The 21,467-nt window shown below is 34.4% G+C and overlaps 1 protein-coding gene across 2 annotated transcripts in view; it reads left to right on the forward strand.

Annotated features, from left to right (window-relative positions):
- Positions 1-21,467, forward strand: part of KCNT2 (potassium sodium-activated channel subfamily T member 2) — a 394,167-nt gene that overhangs the window by 299,717 nt on the left and 72,983 nt on the right. For both annotated transcript variants that reach the window (XM_030818707.1, XM_030818708.1), the window contains one exon: positions 9,222-9,333. In XM_030818707.1, the coding sequence (XP_030674567.1) occupies positions 9,222-9,333 (112 nt within the window). The remainder of the gene's footprint in view (positions 1-9,221; positions 9,334-21,467) is intronic.

Genomic DNA, 21,467 nt, shown 5'->3' on the forward strand with positions numbered 1-21,467 from the left:
TAGCACCTGGAAAATCTACACTGAATTTGCATAAGAACCTCTTGTTCCAGAAGAAGAAATACACACTTTAAAGTTATTATAATGCAGCAGTTCGTTTAGAATATAGCCAAGTAGTTAACTAGTGAGCTGTATTAAACAGTACATTTTTAAAAGACACTATATAGAGCTTGTTTAAAATATTACAGATATATAAACATATTTTTTCTCTAGAGAGTATAAAAGAAAATTATAGGGTAGAAAATTAAGTAAAGGATGAGATTTATAGCCAGTGAGTAGGGTAAAAATCATACTTTTTGATTCCATGCTTGGCAAAAGCTAATTATATAAAAGAGGATCCTAGGTCTTTTTAATTAAACATGTTATTTAAACTTTCAATTTACCATGAATTTTATTTCTATTGTGACATTTCTATTGATCTTTTATTATATATTCTCTGGATGAATTTTTTTGATTCCAATGTAATAATAAATCCCCATCTTGCTGAGAGGTTCAAAGGCTGTAGTTAGTAATTTAAAACAAATTAACTCACCATAGTAATTATGGACAGATACACACATAGCAACTAATTGTGCAAAGGCTATGTTACTCTGAGTGCCTAGCTGAAGATGTGATTACCACTTGTTGAATGAATGAATGGATGAATGAATGAATTAATTAATAACTTTGGATACCTTAACTATTAGGCTTACCTGTCTTGAGCAGTATATTTTAAAAATTATATAGTTTTTATGGTATATATAGTGATCTAGACTGAATAGTTTTGAGCAGAATTTTTCAAAAGAACTATTAGAAACCCAAATTGCAAAGAAATTACCTCTGTTCTTTCCTTTCTTATGCCCTATTATGACATTACTATTATTTCTCTACGTATATAACAGTATTTTTAGGAAAAAATTATATGAAACATTTTTTGTGTTGTATGTTAAGCTGCTAATCTGTGTGTGCTAAGCTAGGCTAGTTTTACATGATAAAAAAGTAAGACAGACATTTATAGGTTTCTATGATATAAGAAGTATCACTTATGAGGATAAATGACCAAAATTACGCAGACTTGGGAGTTGCATTTTATAGAAGTAGTTAATTATCATCCTCCAGATCACTCTTCTGCATTCCTTGGAGATTTTAGTTCCTGATTTACTATGACTCTTGCCAACCCTGATGATCATAATTATTGATGATTTCAACAATCTTACATAGATGATACTTTGAATATATGACCTTCACCACCCATTCTCATGGTCATAGCCTAAACCTTGAACTATGAATAATTTTACACTCCACATTCTCAGTTTCTAGCATTCAACACTCTGAGTAGTGCTACTTATTTTCTATCTAATTTCTTCTAATATTCCCAACTCTTAATAGTCCTTTGACCACACTGGAACCTGTCATCCACTGATCCTAATACCTTTTTACTTACCCTAGTCACCTGAGGACTTTTTCCCTTCCTTACCCAGATTCAGGTCTATGATCAATCATGATAATCACTGCTGCACTGAAACCCTCAATGGATAATTACTGATTATCTACTACACACTGACACTGATCTCAACTCTCTCCCTTTTCTCTCCTCCTCCTACTCCCAGTTTTCTCTCCTTTTAGGTTCTCTACCCACCACCTTGCATGAAATTCCTTAGAGGCAGATGACAACATTCCAGAGGTAGGATCCAGTTACCCTCATCAGTAAGCATCAGACAACTAGAAATCCAATCACAATGGCTGGATATCAGACTATTTAGGATTAAAGCTTTGGGCCCCATTTCTAAGAGAACTAAATTCTTATACATTAATTATGCATGTGGGAATAGTATCTTTAAAATATTTCAGCCAATCCTTATATCTTAAAGAACACCATCAATATTCTCAATTGAGAGCCAATTTCTGATTCATTGATTAGTAAGGCCTATGACTTTGATAGAAATACAGATAACAGAAGTAATGTTGTGTGAACATTCAGATTAAAAACCAAAGTGGGCCACCTTAGGTGATGAAATAGAATGCCAGCTGCACCTGGTGTTTAACTTAAACCAATGCATGCACCTATCACATTGTTTATTTTGAAGTGTTTAGAAAAGTAAATTATAGACATCATGAGAGTCCTAGAAAGACCTAGACAGGCCTTTTATTTATCACTTACCCTGATTCATTCCTTCTCTCATGATGAGTTTTATTATTTTTTTTAATTAATTAATTTTTTTTTTTTCTCGGGGAGGAGGCGCTCTTAATAGGCCTTTAAAGCAGCAAACTTTCTCTGGGACTACCTCTAGTCCAGAGGTTCCAGATTCCCTGGAGGAATAGTGTATCTCCACTCCTTTACTCAGAAAAGACTCCTTGAATCCTAAGCAATTGGCTCTTCACCTCCCTAGACACCATTTCTCCATACCGAAGACAATAAGGAGATAAGATCTTCCTTGGGTTAGATCCTGTTGTACCTCTCTCCCTAAAAGGTTTTTATTTACACATCTAAGAGAACACACTCAAGTAAGCCATCCCAGTACAAAGAGCTGCTAAACAGTGAAAGAAAAGCAAGTCCTTAATTTCAAATTTAAATGTATCCTTCTAAAGATTTATCTAACAAGACAATCATTACAATTGGAAAACATTTCATGTTTTCATATTTGTATGAACAAGTACTAATATCTAAACAATGTTTAAACCAGCAAATCAAAATACGCTTTGGATTAGAAACAACCACAGTAAAAAGTCTGTCAAATTGATCTACCAAAATATCCTACTTGGTGGCTGTTTGGCATGTCACTGTCATCTGTCATTATTTTCATTTTACTGAGAAATAAATAAACATTCAGAGAAATTTAGTGCCTCATCCTAGCCCATCTAGAAAAAAAAAAATGGCAGATTCAGAGCTGTGACCAGAGTGTCAAGAAAGACAAGAGAACTTTATCTAGGAGCTGGGAAAAAAACGTCTCTCTGGAGAGCACACAGAATAATGTTTAGGGCAGAATGGGTACAGAATTTGTATGGTAAAAGTACAGGCGTGACCTGGTTGAGAAGTTCCCTTGGGTTGATTTTGTTTTAATACAAAGATTTTTGGTTGCTGTTTTTGCTTTTGTTTTCTAAACTTCAGCTGACCACACTTGTAAGATAATGAGCAATGTCAATGGAAACATTGAAACAGGTCATGGATTGTTATCTGTTTGGAATGGAGCAACTCCTGCATTAGATCTATAGTAGGACAGGATGACTTCTGTGGCCATGCCAGCAATTGTGATTTGTTAATGTATCATGCTTGGCCCCTAGGTTTATTGAGCATCTAGTAAGTGTCAGGACTATACAGGATGCTGTGGCTGCAGTGATGAACAAGGTGGACATAGCTGGTGGCCTTAGAATACTAATAGTCTAACAGGGAAGGTATTAAGCCAGTCACTTAAAATTTTAATTAGAGAATTATAACTGTGGCAATTATTGGGGAAAATATGTAGAATTGTATATAGACCCAGATAACAAGAATATTTGCTCTAGTCCCATGGGTCAGGGAATGTCTTCCTGAGGAATTGATAATCTTTTACCTGAAAAGTGAAGAGAGACTAAATGGGCAAAAGGATGGGTACAGCACATTCCATATGGGGGCAGCATATACGAAGCTCTGAGTCCTGATAGTGGCTGTTCAAGGACTTGGAGCAGAGCAAAGGAAGACTGGTGCGAGGAGGCTGAAATGGAATTTAGAAGCCATATTTTCATGGCTTTGTAAAGTATGTTCATAAGTTGGTCTGAATTTTAAGAATAACAGGAAATCATTGAAGGATAGAGAAATTTTAAAAGATAACTGTCGGTGCAATGTAGAGAATTGTTTCAGGAAAAGAAAGAGTGGGTGAGAGCAGACCAGTTAAAAGACTTCTGCATTGCCACAACTATAAGAGCATAGAAGGGCAAGTTTTGTTTATTTGTTTTTGTTTTCTTAAAGAAAAGAATATTGTCTTTAGACTGCCACAAGTAGTCATAATCTTACTAAGGAAACAACATGTACATGCATATGGAAAAATGACAGATTTCAAAATAATATAACCATAAATATAAGTAAATAATTTAAAATACTCAACATGTATAAATACAAGAGTGATACCTTTATATAGTGAAAACCACTTTTAAAGTTTAGATTGGCAATGGTTTACATGGATGAGATTTTTGAATACAGAGGATTCCTGATATTTATCATACTGTCATTTATTACTAACTCAGACTCACTGAAGTATTTTGAAATTATTTATGAAAGATTACATACATTTATACTTGTTTTAGTGTTGATAGTCAGTTGCAGTCCAAAAATCCCAATTAGTGTTTTATGTGTATCTGAGTGTGTCTGTATACCTCCTATTAATGTATACCCCGTTAATTAAAAACATTATTTCCGCTACCATGGCAAATCAGAATTTATAGTGTAACATAGCTCAGTAGGTAATATTTTGAATAAAGTGTCGTAAACATTTTCCAATATTCTTATGTTTGTGTGTTTTGCTTTATGACACAAATACAGCTAGTTTCAGAGTTCCCCCAGTAGCCTGTGCCTGTGAAGTAGAATATATGGTGTGCTTTTCATCTTTATATTGGTTAGTAAAAATATTTATTGAATAAATTAATGCAGGCAGAGAACTCTTCCATAGATATTTTACACATCTCCACAATTATATTTACATCACTGAGTCAGAACATGAAGTAACTGTAAAAAAGTTTTAAGTAGAAAAAACTGTATCTTTTTTTTTAAGTACAGTATTGCTCTATTATGTTCCTAGTGCCTAGGGAAAGGAGACTTATTATTTCATTTTAATTCTAAAATGTTCTACATGCAAAATGTATTTAGCCCATATTAAGACCCAGAAATAGATGGATGGTATTAGTGTTTCAAAGGAGCCTAAATAAATCTATTAGACAACCAAATTTGTAAATATAAAATATTATAACTGAATACAAGTAATAGTCTATGGATGTAAAGGGTGTTAACATCCAGTGTTTCATTATACAAGTATTAGTTCTAGATTTTTCACTAGGTGGCAGGCTTAGCTAATACTTTCAGTTTCTCAGTCCAAAATAACATAAATGTTATAGGTTCATTTATGTAGAACAGAAATGGGAGGCACATCATGTAAATTATGTTGTCCTATTTAATTTCAACTCCAGAAGTCACCCAAATACAATGACTGGGTCACTCAACCATATTTTCACTCACTCTTATTAAGACCCCAAATATTTCTAGCTACATATATGTGTATATTTCTATTTGATAAAATGTGCTATAAAAGGATAATAAACCAAAGAATCCAGGTAACCACAACTGGATTCAAAGTGAGAATACTGATTTATATCAAAGATAAAATACATATTTTTAAGAGAAATAAAAATGTTCCAAAAGTTAAACTCGATTTTCATTAGTTTGTAGCTACATTTTCCTCATAAATTCTATCTCTAGCCTGGTATCTCAACACTGTCCTAAATGTTCTTCAAAATTTATCCATTCGCTATTGTCTTAATGCTACTTAATCTAGGAGTGTTTAGTCAGCCAAAATTTATCACCCCTAGAAAAATACATATATCCTTATAATTTGTGAATTTTTATTGTTTCATCTATTATATTACAGTGTTTAAAGTCAGGAATCTTACTTTATGTGTTTATCTATCTCCTGGAGACCAGAACTTTCTAATAGTAAAAAGTTGATAATTATTCATTAAGGCTAAATTGAAGTAATTTATAAAATGTTATTTTTAAAAGAGTTGATTTTTAATATATGAAACACGAATCCATTGCTAGATATTGTTAATAATTTATTTTATTTGGATCATCTGTGTCTCCTTACACTGGTCTATCTTCCTCTTTATTATAATGGTGAGGGGAAGCTTCAGAACCCAATGCTGTGGTGTGACCCAGGCTCTGCCACCTACTAGGCTGTTACCTTGAACATATACTGTTTTGTCTCTTTGGGCCTCAGTTTCCTCATCTATAAACTAATAATTGGAGGTAAATCATAGAGTAGTTTTTTGCAGTTTGAAGAGGTAACGTGACCCTTTCAATTTCTAACACAATTTAGAAGCTATTGAGATCCAAAGAAGTCAGGCAGATGGAGATAAAAATATTAGGCTGGAGGTTGTGACTTTGGTGTAGGCAAAAGTGAGCTTTTAAAATCCACCCTTGAGAACCATGGTCAGGAGACATACTGGACAACCACAAGACTTATCCTAGGGAACTCTCTCCTCACAGCTTGGCACAGACCAGTACACATCTAAAGACACTGAAAAGATAAGAGTCAGGGTTGAGACGCGCACCCTCAGCTCTTCCTAGGGAAGGAGAGGATACAGATGGAAACACAAGAGGGTTCCTACCTGATGTGAAGATTACATGAGTTAACACATAGACAACTCTTAGAGCAGTGCTTTATAATTATTGTTTTATGGATGTGTGTTACCCATCGGAGAGAAAAAAAAAGGAAAAGACAAAGAGGAGAACCTTAGATCTGTTAATTTTTCTTTTTAAAGTTCAATGCATGAATGTGGGATTTATTGTCTACATGAATTTATAGGGCTTTGTGCTCATTGATTCATTTTTGTCCTATTTTTCATTTTGGTTTCTATTTCCCCAGATGATGGAATTTTGTCTATGACAACCATATATGGTGAATATCTTTAGTGACATTGTTATTTTAAAATATTTCTTAAATAAATACTTTGAAACTCCCAGATGGTATGAAATTTGGCAGTTGGTGGCATTTCCCAGGCCTACCAGATGGAGTTTGCCAGCCAAAAGTCAATTCACATTTTTTTTCCGTCAGGCCACTTTTCTAATTTTTAAAGAGTTTTTGAGAAAACAACTTTTATTTATCGAATGCACTATCATGGGTGACTTTTGAGTGAGAATAGAGCTGCTAAAAGAAAATCATGTGAAATACGGATAATACAATGTTTCTCCATAAACTATTCTAATTAAATTCAGTGCCCTCTTCATCAAGATTTAATCTCAAATGCACAAACATGAATTAAGAAATTGTTTACTTTAACAAACATTTGTTAATTAAAGGAATATAAGGTCATAGGCACTGAGAGGGAAACCTTGCTTTCTAGATGTTACGATTTATTAGGAGAGCTAAGGCATGAATAAAACCAACCAGGTAGCTACAGAGGCCGACAGGTAGTGTAATCAATAAATCAAATACTGGGGAGCCAAACTGGAGAGGATGATTCTGACTTTAAAAATCTTTTAAGTTTCATCTTGAATGGATTTGAGAACCACTTTAAATATTGGTCGTGATTTCGTAATATAGGGATTCAGGAGAAAAGTAAACAGAAAAGAAATGGCATTTCAGGCAGAAATAACAACATGAGAAAAATTTTAAAAACTAAGAAAATAGTAATAACCGTTTTAACTAAGAAACAGAACCTTTTGTATGTAGCCACTAGCTTCATGCTTTGCTACATCCTTTCTTTGCAGAATCTGATATTTTGAGTTTCTGTAATAAATTTAAGGTCACAGAACTATTGAAAAAGTTGTCAGTTGCACAAATAAAATTACTGTATTTTTAATATTAAAAGTCAGCAAAAGAAATTATATCGTGGTTGTTGTTTTGCTGATATTATTTTAATAACAATTACTACAATTTACCTAAATCAATAACTACAATAGTATTTATTATCAAAATGAAGATTAAGGACTAGGATTGTTTAGTCAGCCACAATTTATTATCCCTAGAAAAATATATATATCCTTATAATTTGCAAATTTTATTAAAAGATTTCACAAAATACCCAATGATATCTTAGGTCTCAAAGGCCTTGATGAGGTAAGGCCCAATGTTAGTCTATTTGGTCTAATGGCCAAGAGGGCGTGTTAAGTTTTACAGATAACTCTAAAAAAAAAAAAAAAACCTCTTCTTAAGAATTTGTTAGTGTCTTAACCGGAATGGTGACTAAAGCCCCGTGTAAACACACCTGAGAGGCAGATAATCAGAGAAGCCTAGTCTGAAGGCTAAGAAAGGCCCTGCTTGCTGCAGAGCAGTAGGGTGGGCGCACTCCTCCCAGCAGGAGGGAGCATTCCTGGCAAATCATCCATCAATCTTCCGGAGTTGGACCTGAGGAAAGGTAAAAACTCATCTGTAATGCTGGAGTTCGGGGACAGGGCTTCCATCTTAAAAGAAGTGTGTGTCACATCAAGCACTAGGGCACATGGAAGTAACAGCACCCTCATGACCGAATGAGCATAAATTCATACATTGAGAGCAGCAGGAGCTGATTTGTTCCTGAGCCACACAAACAGGCTGTTTATATTCTGCATATTTGCAGTCAGTTTTAGTCCCTGAGTTCATGGGATGACTTCAACCTAGTGATGGAAATTTTAAGTGGTCATAACTTAGTTTAAAGACATATCATATGAAAAACAAAGGTGATTATCACAGAAGTGGCTGCCACAGAGAATATCAAAATATTTAAACAAGGAAAGCTACCAGGGATGCATAGATACCAGGTAAGGATCAGATCATGAACAACAGCAAAAATAAAAAGCGTTTATTGTGGTATCATCCTGCCCCTTTTCTCTGGGGGAAAGAAATCTTGTGTGAGCGTGTATGTATGTGTGCTCGTTTTGGTATGTATTTGAGAGAGTGTCAAATGGGAAGAAGGCTAATGTGAAGCCACGGGACCTGTGAAAAAATTTTCAGGATACTTTTGGGGAACACTATCAGTGCTTTAGCCTTTGCCCCAATTCATTACAATGAAATTTTATATAAATTATTTCATAATTTCAGAAGTTTGTTGTAGCAAGATTTGACATTTAAAAATTGCCCACTGTGAGAATAAGGAGCCATAGGACATGAAAGAGCTCACATAACAGACAAGAAGCTCATTACGTGAAACTTTTGCCAATCAGGTTATTTATCTTTATAAATTTCTGTTTCAATACCATCCACAAAGTAACCTTGTAACTTCTTAAATCAGCTTTATGAGTTTCTTCTATGTTGTTCCATAATTGTAAAGAGAAAATGTCTAAAAAAAGCCAAATTACTGAATTTATTTTTCTTATTGTGCTAAAATGTCTGTTAAAATATTCTTTGGGAAATAGTGTTTCATTTTTCCTGCACTGTATAGAAGATTTTATGTGGCACTGCCTGCTGTTGTAATTGGATATAGTTTTATGCCCAAGGCTAGGAATCACTCGTAAATATGTTGTTATAAAAAAATACCATATTGGATTGTTAGTGTAATGCAAATCTTCTTTTGAAATGTAGGTTGTTTTCCAGTCTCAGTATTATCACAGAGCTAACTCACCCAGCCAACATGAGATTCATGCAATTCAGAGCCAAAGACTGTTACTCTCTTGCTCTTTCAAAACTGGAAAAGGTAAGACCCCACATTATCAAGTAAATTAGACTTAACCATCTTTATTCAAAAATTAACTGTAAATATATAAATAAAAATGACATGAGATAGTAAAACTAAAATGCTGTTTTGAATTTTTATTTGGGAGATGAAATTCTAGTTCATAATTTTTTAAAAAATGTGAATTGACAGATCTGAACAATTTATATCACAGGTAAATATAATGGAGATATTTCGTTCTATTATTATTAAGTATTAAACACACGATTTGTGAAAGAATTAAATGCAACAGAAATGTGTATACTCACTTATTTGCTATGTCATGAAAATGCTGGCTTCTCAGATGTCACCAACACAACCTGACGTAAAGCTAAGTTTATTGCTTACCTAGGTAGGGGAGACTACCTCCCCAGTAGAAGTTTGGCTAGGTCTCATAGGGAGGAAAACAAGGTCAAAATATACTGAGAACTGGAATTTAATTTAATGATGGTATTTCAAAACAGGGACTTGACTGAGATTGGGTCGATATCCGGATAATGCTAATAGAGACAATGGAATTGCAAAGTAATGTTATATGGTCAGAAAGATTTGGTTTCCATTTTCACTATACAGGCTGAGTGTGGGTGTAGATGGTTTTTGCACTCAGCTTTTACTTACTGCTAAATAGTAGTGTACTGAGAGAATTAGAGGTGAAAGGAAAAAAAAGACCCAGTCTTATACATGTAAAATGTGTTAACCTGGGTGTGGTGGCTCGTGCCTATAATCAGAGTGACCTGGGAAGCTGAGACAGGAAGATCCCTTGAGCCCAAAAGTTCGACGCTGCAGTGAGCTATGATCATGGCAGTGCACTCCAGCCTGGGTGGCCTAGTGAGATCCCATTTTTAAAAATAAATAAATAGTTAAATCTAGGCTGTTTTCATTTCTTATAACAATATAAGAGGTAGAGAAAATGATGCCTTATATTTTTTGGTTAGTTATTTCTTTTAATTTCCAATTATGACACACCAGATGCTGTCCTAATTCCTGGGAAACATCTTGTTGAGTAAGGTTGTGTCTGTGCCTTCATCTATTGATTTCTCTAAAGCTGGTCACACACTTAATGTTTATAGAGCCTTACCCTGCTTTTTTATGGCCATAGGGGAATTGTTGTTGTGCCCTGTTTCCAGATGTGGAAACTGAGTTTGAGACTAGATAGATACCTCTCCCAAGATTATACAGCTACCAGTTCAATTCAGTAAGGGAAATGTAAGGCTATTAATATTCAGGACAGAAAATTTCCAGTATGCCACATCGCTTTAGCAACATAAAAAAAGATGGCAAGCAGGGCTAAATTGACTCAGACTCTTCGAAAGCAAACCAAATAATCAGGAATCCAGCAGGAATCCGTGCTGGCAAGATGTAGTACAGCCTCCTTCATGGCAAGTGAGGTAGAATCACCTTGTGATGAAGAAGCCAGGCTCTGGAATCAGATTGGTCCAATTCACTACTGCTTTTGAGGAACGGAAACTGGATAAAGTATTTCATAGCCTTGGGATTTTTATGTGGGAAAATAGTGGTAGGAGCTGTTTTAAATAGTAGGGTCATTATAAAGATAACAGCACATAATCTATGCAAAACACTTAGCCCTGCATTTGACATATAATTAGTACTCAAATAAATGGTACTAAAAGCATAATGATACATTTTATATTTGTTGATATTGTCACTAATAAACATTTCATTCTGTGTATTCTAGTTGTTGATGAGGCAGTTGATGTAGCAAGGTCATAATTGTGGAAGGTATTTTCAGTATTTGTGAGCATTTGTGTTGACATGGTTGTGTGCTTATTGCATTAGGGAAAAAAGAAAAATATGAGGTATATATGTCAGTCAATTACATACATCTCCTTATGCAAAGGAAAAATAAAACTTAATACCTTTGCAGCAAGCAAGAAGGTACAATTTAGTACCAAGTATCTAGGCTAAACTCCCAAAGAGAGAGACACAAGTTGCCTTCCTCCTTGATGTTTACATTTCAAAAAGATACCCCCAAGGCCCACAAGAAAAACATTCCTGGAATGCAAAACTGGCTAGAGGTTTATTCAGCTTTTCAGAGATTTGCATCCATCTCAGGGACAGAGAAGGGATTTCCAGTTACAAGTTTTTGACAGAGAAAGGATTTACAATTACAAGTTTTCTAAAGAAAATGCTCCAACGAAAAGGGAAGGGACTTTTGTCATCAGGTTTTTTTTTTTTTAAGATTTGTATTTGTCCTTATATCTTTTAGATTTTCCCATGAAGAAAAAAGAAACTCAATATATCAACATATTTCCAAATTATTCAGGGATAGGAAGGCTGGAGGAAGTGGGATTAAAATAATTGTTTGAATGTTATAAAGCCATGGAAAATTGTTTGATCCACTTGTTACCATATTATGCTAAAGTTAGGATTTCAGAAACTTAAAAATTTAAAAACGTAGAAACTTTTTAGTCTTTTACACTCCTGTGGGTTGAATCTCATGCCCCATCAAAAAAAAAAAAAAAAAAAGTTGTGCTGGAGTCCTAACCCTTACAGATGTGGTCTTTAGAGAAAGGCAGTCAACTTCAAAGGAGATCATAGGGTGGTTTCTAATTTGTGGCTCACTGACATTTTTATTAAAAGGGTGAATTTAGATACAGAGACAGACACACATTAAAGGAAGGCAATGTGAAGGGAAACAGAAGGCAGTCTTCCATAAGCCAAGGAGAAAGGCCTGGAACAGATCTTTCATTTACAGTCCTCAGAACGAACCGATCTTGACAACATCTTTATTTCAGACTTCTTGCCTCCACGACTGTAAGACAATAAATCTATATTGTTTAAAACATCCAGTTGATATTACTTTGTTATGGCAGCCCTATCAAACAAATAGTGTTCTGTGAATTATATGGTAAATCTTCCAATCAAGGTTTTTTTTTAATCACTAATATTTACTGGTATGACAGCTAACACAGTATTTAATTATCTTTCCATATTTGTATTCTGGGTGCAAGGAGATTTTTAGGATTAGAAAACTGATCTCTATTTCTAACATTTAAATAATCAGTAGCATTTTCTATAGTTACTGTTGGCTGAGGGATACATGGATTTTTATTCTTCCAAACAATTATGAATATTGTTTCCATCTATCTATAAGTAGATGCCCTTGCACCTTCACAAGTGAGACCTTCACCTTTAGAAACACAATGAAGATTTTAAATCATGGCTGGGTATGGTGGCTTATACCTGTAATCCCAGCACTTTGGGAGGTCGAGGCAGGTGGATCACTTGAGGTTAGGAGTTTGAGACCAGCGTGGCCAACATGGTGAAATCCCATCTCTACTAATAATACAAAAATTAGCCAGGCGTGGCGGTGTGCACCTGTAGTCCCAGCTATTCAGGAGGCTGAGGCATGAGAATCGCTTGAATCCAGGAGGTAGAAGGTGTAGTGAGCCAAGATTGTGCCATTGCACTCCAGCTTGGGTGACAGAGACTCTGCCTCTAAATAAATAAATAAATCAGAAATAAACACCATCGTGGCGGCTTATACACTTTTTTTTGCTACTAAGTGGCTTCATTCATGTTTAAGAAGTGGTAGGATTTACAGGGATAGCTGTGGAATGTTAAACTGTATTATTCCCAATTACTTTACTTTTGTGATGATTAGGCTTTGATGTTTTCCTTGTAGACCTTGCATTCTAATAAATATTAATATATGGTTTCCATTGGTATCAGAAATAATACTCTGTAAAGATTTTCTGAAAGTAGCTACTTAGTGAAGAATATCTACTTTAGGGGATATAGGGGTGAAGATAAAATTTTCCCTTTGCCCTCCAAAGGTTTGCTGAAACACACAAAAGGCAGATTAATAGCAGAAATGGCATGCAAATTTATTAGCATGCATGCTAGAGAATCACCAAGTGATTGCCCCACCATGCAGTGGGGTACACATGGTTATATACTTTCTTTCTAGAGGAAAGAGAGATGAGAGGTATGAGTGATTTTGGGCGGACGCATAGTAAATGATCTTCAGGGAAATTCAATAGACTTGAGGAACATATAATGTGGCCTGGGACAAAATCTGTTGGGCCCACAGAACAGACAATGGTTTGTGACAAAAGTCTGTTCAGGTGTGTTGACAGACTTCAGTCCTGCTTCCTGTGACGTGAGTTCAATTAATGAAAACTCAAAGAAGAGACCAGAGTAATTGTTTTCTTCTTTGGCAGGTCCAGACTTTAGGCCAATAAGGGAACTTCAGAGAACAACTTCATCCTGTGCTTTGGGAGAGAAAGGACTGAGAGGAGGTTGTAGGATGGTGGGGAATCAGAGAGATCTTGAGAGGCTTCTTATTCTGTTCAGCATGTCAAGGCACTACATTTTGGGGTATTAGTTTCTGAGCTCCAATAGGGAGAAAAAATTTCTCACCCATTGCAAGGTTCATGGCAGAGGTCCCTGTAACAAAAGACAGATTAACAAGAGAAAAATATAACAAATGTATTGAACATAAATCTTATGTGACAAATGTTTTCAGAAATAAAGACTCGAAGAAACATGGAGTCTGTGTATTTGTATGCCTAGGCATGGACAGCTGTACAGAATTATGATTGGACAAAGGGGGTATCATGGTAATAAATTAGGGAGGTGACTTAGCAAGGCCTATTTTTCAGATCTTCTTGGCATCTCTTTGTCTTCAGACATGAGGACATTGCCTTCTTCTGAGTAGAGGGGGAGCCCTCTGGAATGAGGATCTTATGACCTAATTTCTGTGGAAGGTCAGCTAAGTTTTATAGCCTGCTTCAGGGAAGAAGGGGTGAGAGAAGGTTAGAGAGTCCATCCTGCTGCTGCTGTTTTTCTCACGTGTCAAGCTGACATATTTTGGAGTAGCATGTCCTGAATCCCATCACCACAACACTGTCTTTCAATGAGAAATGAAAAGAGCTAAAAACATGGAAGGATAGCTAGTTCATAACAATATGAAAAATATTGTGAAGTTCATTGATTATTCCTTGCTATCTTGAGGAGCTCCCTTTTCCACTGTCTTCTGTGGCCCCTGTCTTTCCACTCAAGCTTCGTCTCAAGGTTTCATTGCCTGTGTCACTTCAGAAATATACACTCCTTGCAGCCTGTGTAATTTTTGTAGCCTGCTACATGCTTATGCAAGTTTGAGAAAGTTTGAAGATTTTAATGCTTATGAAAGCTTACAAAGACTAAAAGTTTTTCAGACTATATTTGTCTTTCTGTGCCTGGCTTATTTTTCTTAACGTAATGACTATTATGTTAAGAGAAACCATCCATGTTGCTGCAAATAACATGATTTCATTATTTTTACAGATCCATATTATTCTGTTGTGTATACATATCACATTTTCTTTAGCCAGTCATCTATTGATGAACACTTAGGTTAATTCCATATCTTGGCTGTTCTAAATGATGCTGTTATAAACATGGAAGTGCAGATACCTCTTTGAAATACTAATTTTCTTTCTTTTGGATGTATACCCAGCAGTGGGGTTACTGGATCATGTGGCAGTTCTATTAGTTTTTTGAAGAGTCTTCATATTGTTGTCCATAATTGCTGTACTACTCTGCATTCTTATAACCAACAGTTATAATAAGCGTTCCCGTTTCTCTGCATCCTTGCTAGTATTTGTTACTTTTTGTCTTTTTGACATTTTGATAATAGACATTCTAACTGGGGTGAGATGATGTCTCACTGTGGCCTTGATTTACATTTCTGTTATGATTAGTAATGTTGAGCATTTTGTTGTTTTGGGGAGAAATGAGCAGGTTACCTTCTATTCTGCCATCTCGGTAACAGCATTTGTGCCCATTTTCCTTTTCATCTGACCTTTCTTTTATTGTTTGTCCACTTTTTTTGCTGATTTTTTTTACGTTATCCTTGTCTTGGATATTTACATCACCACTACAGTTTTCTCAGTGATACTTTTCATGTTTGAATGTCACTGACACCTTCTCCCAACAAAGTAGGTGTAACAGGTATAACAGGCAACAGTAGAAGAGCTAAATAGAGATGGAGAAGGCATGGAGGAAAAGAAATAGAAAAGAAAACAACAATAGAAAAAAAAAGGGAAATTTTTGTCTCATTTCCTTCCAAAGGCTTATTTCTTTTCTCTTGCTTTGATGTATTTCACAAAGCCTTTTATTAATGCGTGTATCTGTGCACAATTTGCTTCAAGATTGCTTTCTTTAAAATTGCTTTTGAATGATCACCATTCCCAAATGATAGTCATAATCACAATATACAATCATGTGATAATTACACCCGATGTAAGAAGCAAAATAATGATAATCTGAGATAACTAGGTGGTATAATAAAAATAAATACTTGGTCTTTGTCCCTGGTTTCTGGCTCAGAACTTCAAAACTCCTTGTAATTTTCTGAGTGATAGGAGTGTCTTTTGTTATTCATACTTTCCAACCATGCTAGATGCTATGGTAACAAAGGGACTTACGGAGGGGCACCTCTGTAAGATGGGGTGGGCACCAGAAAAAGGAAGCTCTGATTAAAAGGTTGACACTTTTAGCCTTTACCCTCAACTCCAAGGAGGGGAGAGGGGCTGGGGGTTGGGTTTCATCACTGGCTAATGATTTAATTAATCTTACCTGCATAATGAAGCCTCAGTAAAAACTCTGAAAAATGAGGCTTGGATTGCTTCCCGGTTGGTGAACATGTTGACGTCCTGAGAGAATGGGGCACCCCAATATCACAGTCACGGAATTTCCTGTGATTGGGAGACCCTTTAAGACTTTCCTCCACATGCCTTTTCATCTACTGTTCATTTATATTCTTCATAATAACATTGTAATCATATGCATAGTGCTTTTGTTGTTCTGTGAGTTATTTTAGCTAATTATTGAATCTGAGGGTTTATGGGAAGCCCCAAATTTGTAGCTGCCTGGGCAGGAATACAGTTGGCTTGAGGGTACCTAGGACTTATGGCTGGTGTTTAAATTTGGTGCAGTCTTCTGGGACTGAGCCCCTTAACTTGTGGAGTCTTTGCCAACTCTGCTTAGTGTCACAATTGAACTTAATTGTAGGATGCACACTTGATGCAACAGAATTGGTGTCAGAATGCAAACAGTCATGTCTATAAGTTATATATTACTTTTGTAGTCAGTGGTAGAACAAAACGATAAGAATTTCTACCAGTGATTGGAGACATCTTCTGGGAGAAATATGGTAAAAAATGTCATTTTTCAATATATTTTCACTATAGAATAGTAAGAAGGCAAAATTTACATATTCTCAATTTAAACTCAAGTGAATAAATATTTACTGAGCACATACTATGAGCCAAATGCCTTGCTGAATGCTAGGCATTACAACATTGAATAAACCACATAGAATTTATAATATGATGGGTGACACAGATATATGAAAACAAACAAAAGCACATTGTCTTACTAATTTTTTCTGTCCAGACAACTTAGGCTACATTTTATTCATAATCTAGGTTCTGGAACAGCTGAGTGGGAGTTTGGTGCTACCTGCCAACACTGAGTTTGATTCATTAAGAAAGATTCTTATCCTGTTTTTAAGAAAATATTTACCTTGTCTCTATATTCATCCAAAAATAATTTGAAAAGAAGACTAATTAGTTTCTATTTCTTTAAATGAGGAAAAACGTCCAATCTATTCTAGAAAAGTTATGAATACAATTTATATGGATAACAATCTTAATGTATAAATTTGTCTATTAATAATATTTATAGGATTGTGATTGTACATAATGAGCCCAAAGTCTTCACATTATGCCACTAAGACAATGCAGTGCATAGCCAGGGAGGACATTCACTTCAAATTCAATGTAATTAGCTCCCCATGGAAGAGTGCCACACACCTGCTGTATATCTGTCTATTGTGAAGAGGAAAATGTACAGCAAATTGTTAAAACCATTAAAATCAAAATATTAAATGCAGAAAAGTAATGAATTTATGTAACTAAGTTAATAAAATTAAATTATTAGAATGTGGCAATTTTATAGTTAATTATTTTATGAAAATAAATAATTTATAATACAGTAGTTAACTATTTATTATTCTTAGGAAGTCCAACAATTGTCTTTTCATAAACGTATACACACACACACACACACACACATCTACAGAAAGAGAGAGAAAGAGAGAGATTGCAGAATTTATTTCACTTCTCGATAAATGAAAGAAACAAAAATGCTTATAAGTCACAAAAAAGAAAGTATCATCTAGGATGACAAAGGTTACTTTTGGGTGTGCTTTCTTCCTGAAATGTTAAAATGAATATCACATTAGACAAGGACATGAAACCAATGATTTTTTTCTTGCTTATTATTTCTTCCTCTACATTAATAAGTATGTCCATCACTATTTGATTCTATTTTGCTAGTCTGCAAGGCACTACTCATTTTTGAATTCATAGTTAAAGAGAGTACAGTACAATTAGTCAGCCTTCCATTTCAAGGCAGAGAGAACTGAAATAGGAACCCTTGACTTCACAGCCCAAGTCAAATAAAAAACATTTCAAAACATTAAAGCCAACAGAGTACTAGATTTATTATATAGGGAAAATGAACACTTATTTGTGAGTTTATTTTAAATATCTTTCTTGTTGCTGTAACCTGTAGAGGAATTACTTGAGAGATTCTGTGCTGAATGCTGTCATTATATTTAGCTTGAACTAATTGGATACAGGCTCAGAAAATGTTCAAATAATTAGTTTACCATTTTCAGTGCATAAATTTCTCCACAAGATGTAGAATTTGTATCATTTGTATTTAAAGTCCTTCCAAATTCCTTCCAGTAATATATTAGGAATCTAAAATTATAGTCTCCATATACTTATTCATATTTGTAATATATTCATTGTCATAATCAAACTGTATCAGATTAATTGAATATGGACGTATTTAAATTACTGTTAACTCTTTTTGAAAAAAGTTTGTTCTTTGGCTTCTTTGACTATTTCATTTTTTGTAATTTCTATAACTATCATATTTTCTTATTTATTTATGTAATGTTTTTAAACTTGATTATTGGGGCTTCAAACTGTCATCAAATCATAAAACTAAACTTAGGACAGTTTATCTTTAATACATCAAACAGATAATAGTATATTTATATATAATTTCATTCTTTATTTTGAAAATGATTTTGATCTGTGGGACCCATTATTGTATGCAATTCGTCATATGCTCATGTGATTATAACTGATTTAAGCAGTATTTTAGAAGTGTAACATGTGGAAGAGTTTTGGTGTATCAAAACAACAAAATAGTCTAGACTCAGCAATGAGTCGTTCATATGCACTCCTGTTAATCTTTCAAAATCATGATATAATTTACATTGACAACCCTCCATGCCATAAAACGTACACAAAAAATTTATGCATCCTTTGTTTATCTTTTAAGGACTCAGATATTTAAATATTATCTTTAAATTTATAGCTTTCCTAACTTAAAACTAATCTCTTGAATGATGATTTTTATGCTCAATAAAAATAAGACTTCCTAACTTAAAGCTAATCTCTTGAATGATAGTTTGTATGCTCAATAAAAATATTATTTTTAAATTTTTTTGCCTTACTCAAAACCTAGTTTTTACACTTATACTGTAGTTAAAAGGAGTGGAATATCCTCCTTAATTCTTATATGAAGACTATTTTCTAACCTTTTCTGTTCAAAAATTTCACCCAGTGGGGATTGCCAAATGTTTCTGTAGACATTTTGAGTCGAATTCTCCATCTCTTTCCTTGCATTTTACAATTTTTTTTGATTTTCAGACTTTACCTTATCATGAATATTACTGTTGACTTTGCCTGTTTTTGTTATTTTTAGAATTATAGTTGTAACTTAAGAGTTACAATTTTTGAACAATAATAAATCATACAGAATTTACCTTTATTTGTGTTTTTAAATATTATAGGTACAAACAGCTTATTTTATAGTTTATAAAAGCACAAGAAAGAACACTGGTTTTAACTTTTCCAAATTATCATTTTAAAAAGTACAAATGTTTTATTCTTTTATTCTATGTTTTTATTTTTAATTGACAAATAATTGTTAATTGGGTACAGTGTGACATTTATATATATACACATATATATACATATATACACATATATATATTTACAATGTGTTATGATTAGATCAGACTAATTAACAAATCCAGGACCTCACATACTTATTACTTTTGTAGTGAAAAGATTTAAAATCAACTCTTCAAGCAATTTTGAAATATACAAAACATTATTATTTATTGAAGTTAGCATTTTTTTTGCAATAGATCACTAAGCTTTTTCCTCTTAACTGAAATGTTGCACTCTTTTGATCAACATCCCCTTATGCCCTTCCACCAGTCTCTGGTAACCATCATTCTACTCTCTACTATGAATTCAATTTTAATGACATAATTTTTTTTAGACAAAATAGTATTCCATTATGTATATATATATCATATTTTCTTTATCCATTGATCTGATGATGGACACCTAGGTTGCTTCCATATCTTAGCTATTATGAATAAGGCTGCCATGAACATGGGAGTGCAGATATCTCTTCAACATACTTTTTCAATTTATTTGAATATATACCCAGAAGTGAGATTACTGTATTGCATGCCTATTTTTAGTTTTCTGAGGAAACTCCATACTGTTTTTCATAATGGCTGTCTTGGCCAGGCACAGTGGCTCATGCCTGTAATCCCAGCACTTCGAGAGGCCAAGGCAGGTGGATCACGAGGTCAGGAGATCGAGATCATCCTGGCCAACATGGTGAAACCCTGTCTCTAGTAAAAATATGAAAATTAGCTGGGTATGGTGGCGTGTGTCTGTAATCCCAGCTACTTGGGAGGCTGAGACAGGAGAATCGCTTGAACCAGGGATTCGGGGCTTGCAATGAACTGAGATAGCACCACTGCACTCTAGCCTGGCGACAGAGCGAGATTCAGTCTCAAAAAACAAAAAACGAAACATAATGGCTGCCTTAATTTACATTCCCACCAACAGTGCAAAGGGTTCTCTTTGCTCCACTCCTCTGGCTAACAGTTATATTTTGTCATTTTGATAGTAGCCATTCTAACAGGTATGAGGTGATATCTTATTGTAGCTTTAATAATTTCCCTGATGATCAGTGATGTTGATCAGCTTTTCCTATACATGTTCTTTTGAGAGGTGTTTCTGTAGGACCTTTGTCTTTTTTGTGACTCAGTTATTTGTTTTATTGCTGTTGAGTTGTTTGAGTCCTTATATATTTTGGATATGAGCCCCTTATCAAATGTATTATTTGCCAATATTTTCTCCTAATCTATAGGATGTCTGTTCATTCCATTAATTGTTTTTTTCTTTTTTGACTGTGCAGCAGCCTTTTAGTTTGTTATAATCCCATTTGTTTGTTTATATTCTTGCTGCTTGTGCTGTTGGGGTCCTAGACAATAAGTTATTGCCCAGAGCAATGTTGTGGAATACTTCCTCTATGTTTTCTTCTAATAGTTTGACAATTTCTGGCCTTATATTTAAGTCTTTGAGTTGATTTTTGCATATAGCATGAGATAAGCATCCAATTTCATGCCTTTGCTTGCAGATATCCAGTTTTCCCAGCACAGTTTAGTGAAGAGATGATCTTTTCTCCATGGTGTGGCCTGGCACCTTTGTTAAAAAAAATCAATTGACCATTAATTCATGGGTTTATTTCTGGGCTCTTTATCCTGTTCTATTGGTCAATCTTCCTGTCTGCTTTTATGCCAGTGCCATTCTATCTAGATTACTATAGCTTTGTAATAGATTCTGAAGTCAGATACTGTGATGTCTCCAGCTTTGTTTTTTGTTTTGTTTTGTTTTGTTTTTTTCTCTAAAGATTGCTTTGGCTGTTTGAGGTCTTTTGTGATTCTATACAAATTTTAGGACTGTTTTATCAAAATTCTGTGAAAAATGACACTGCTATTTCAATCAGGATTCCAGTAAATGTGAATATCACTTTGAGTAGTATGGATATTTTAACAATATTGTTTCTTCCAGTTTATGACCACAATAATGCTTTAGATTTATTTGTGTCATCTATAGTTTCTTTTATTGGTGTTTTATAAGTTACAGTATAAAGATCTTTTACCTCCTTGATTACATTTATTCTTAAGTTTTTTTTTATGCTCCTGTGAATGGGACTGG

This window comes from Nomascus leucogenys, chromosome 9, assembly GCF_006542625.1.
Source record: "Nomascus leucogenys isolate Asia chromosome 9, Asia_NLE_v1, whole genome shotgun sequence".
Lineage (NCBI taxonomy): Eukaryota > Metazoa > Chordata > Mammalia > Primates > Hylobatidae > Nomascus > Nomascus leucogenys.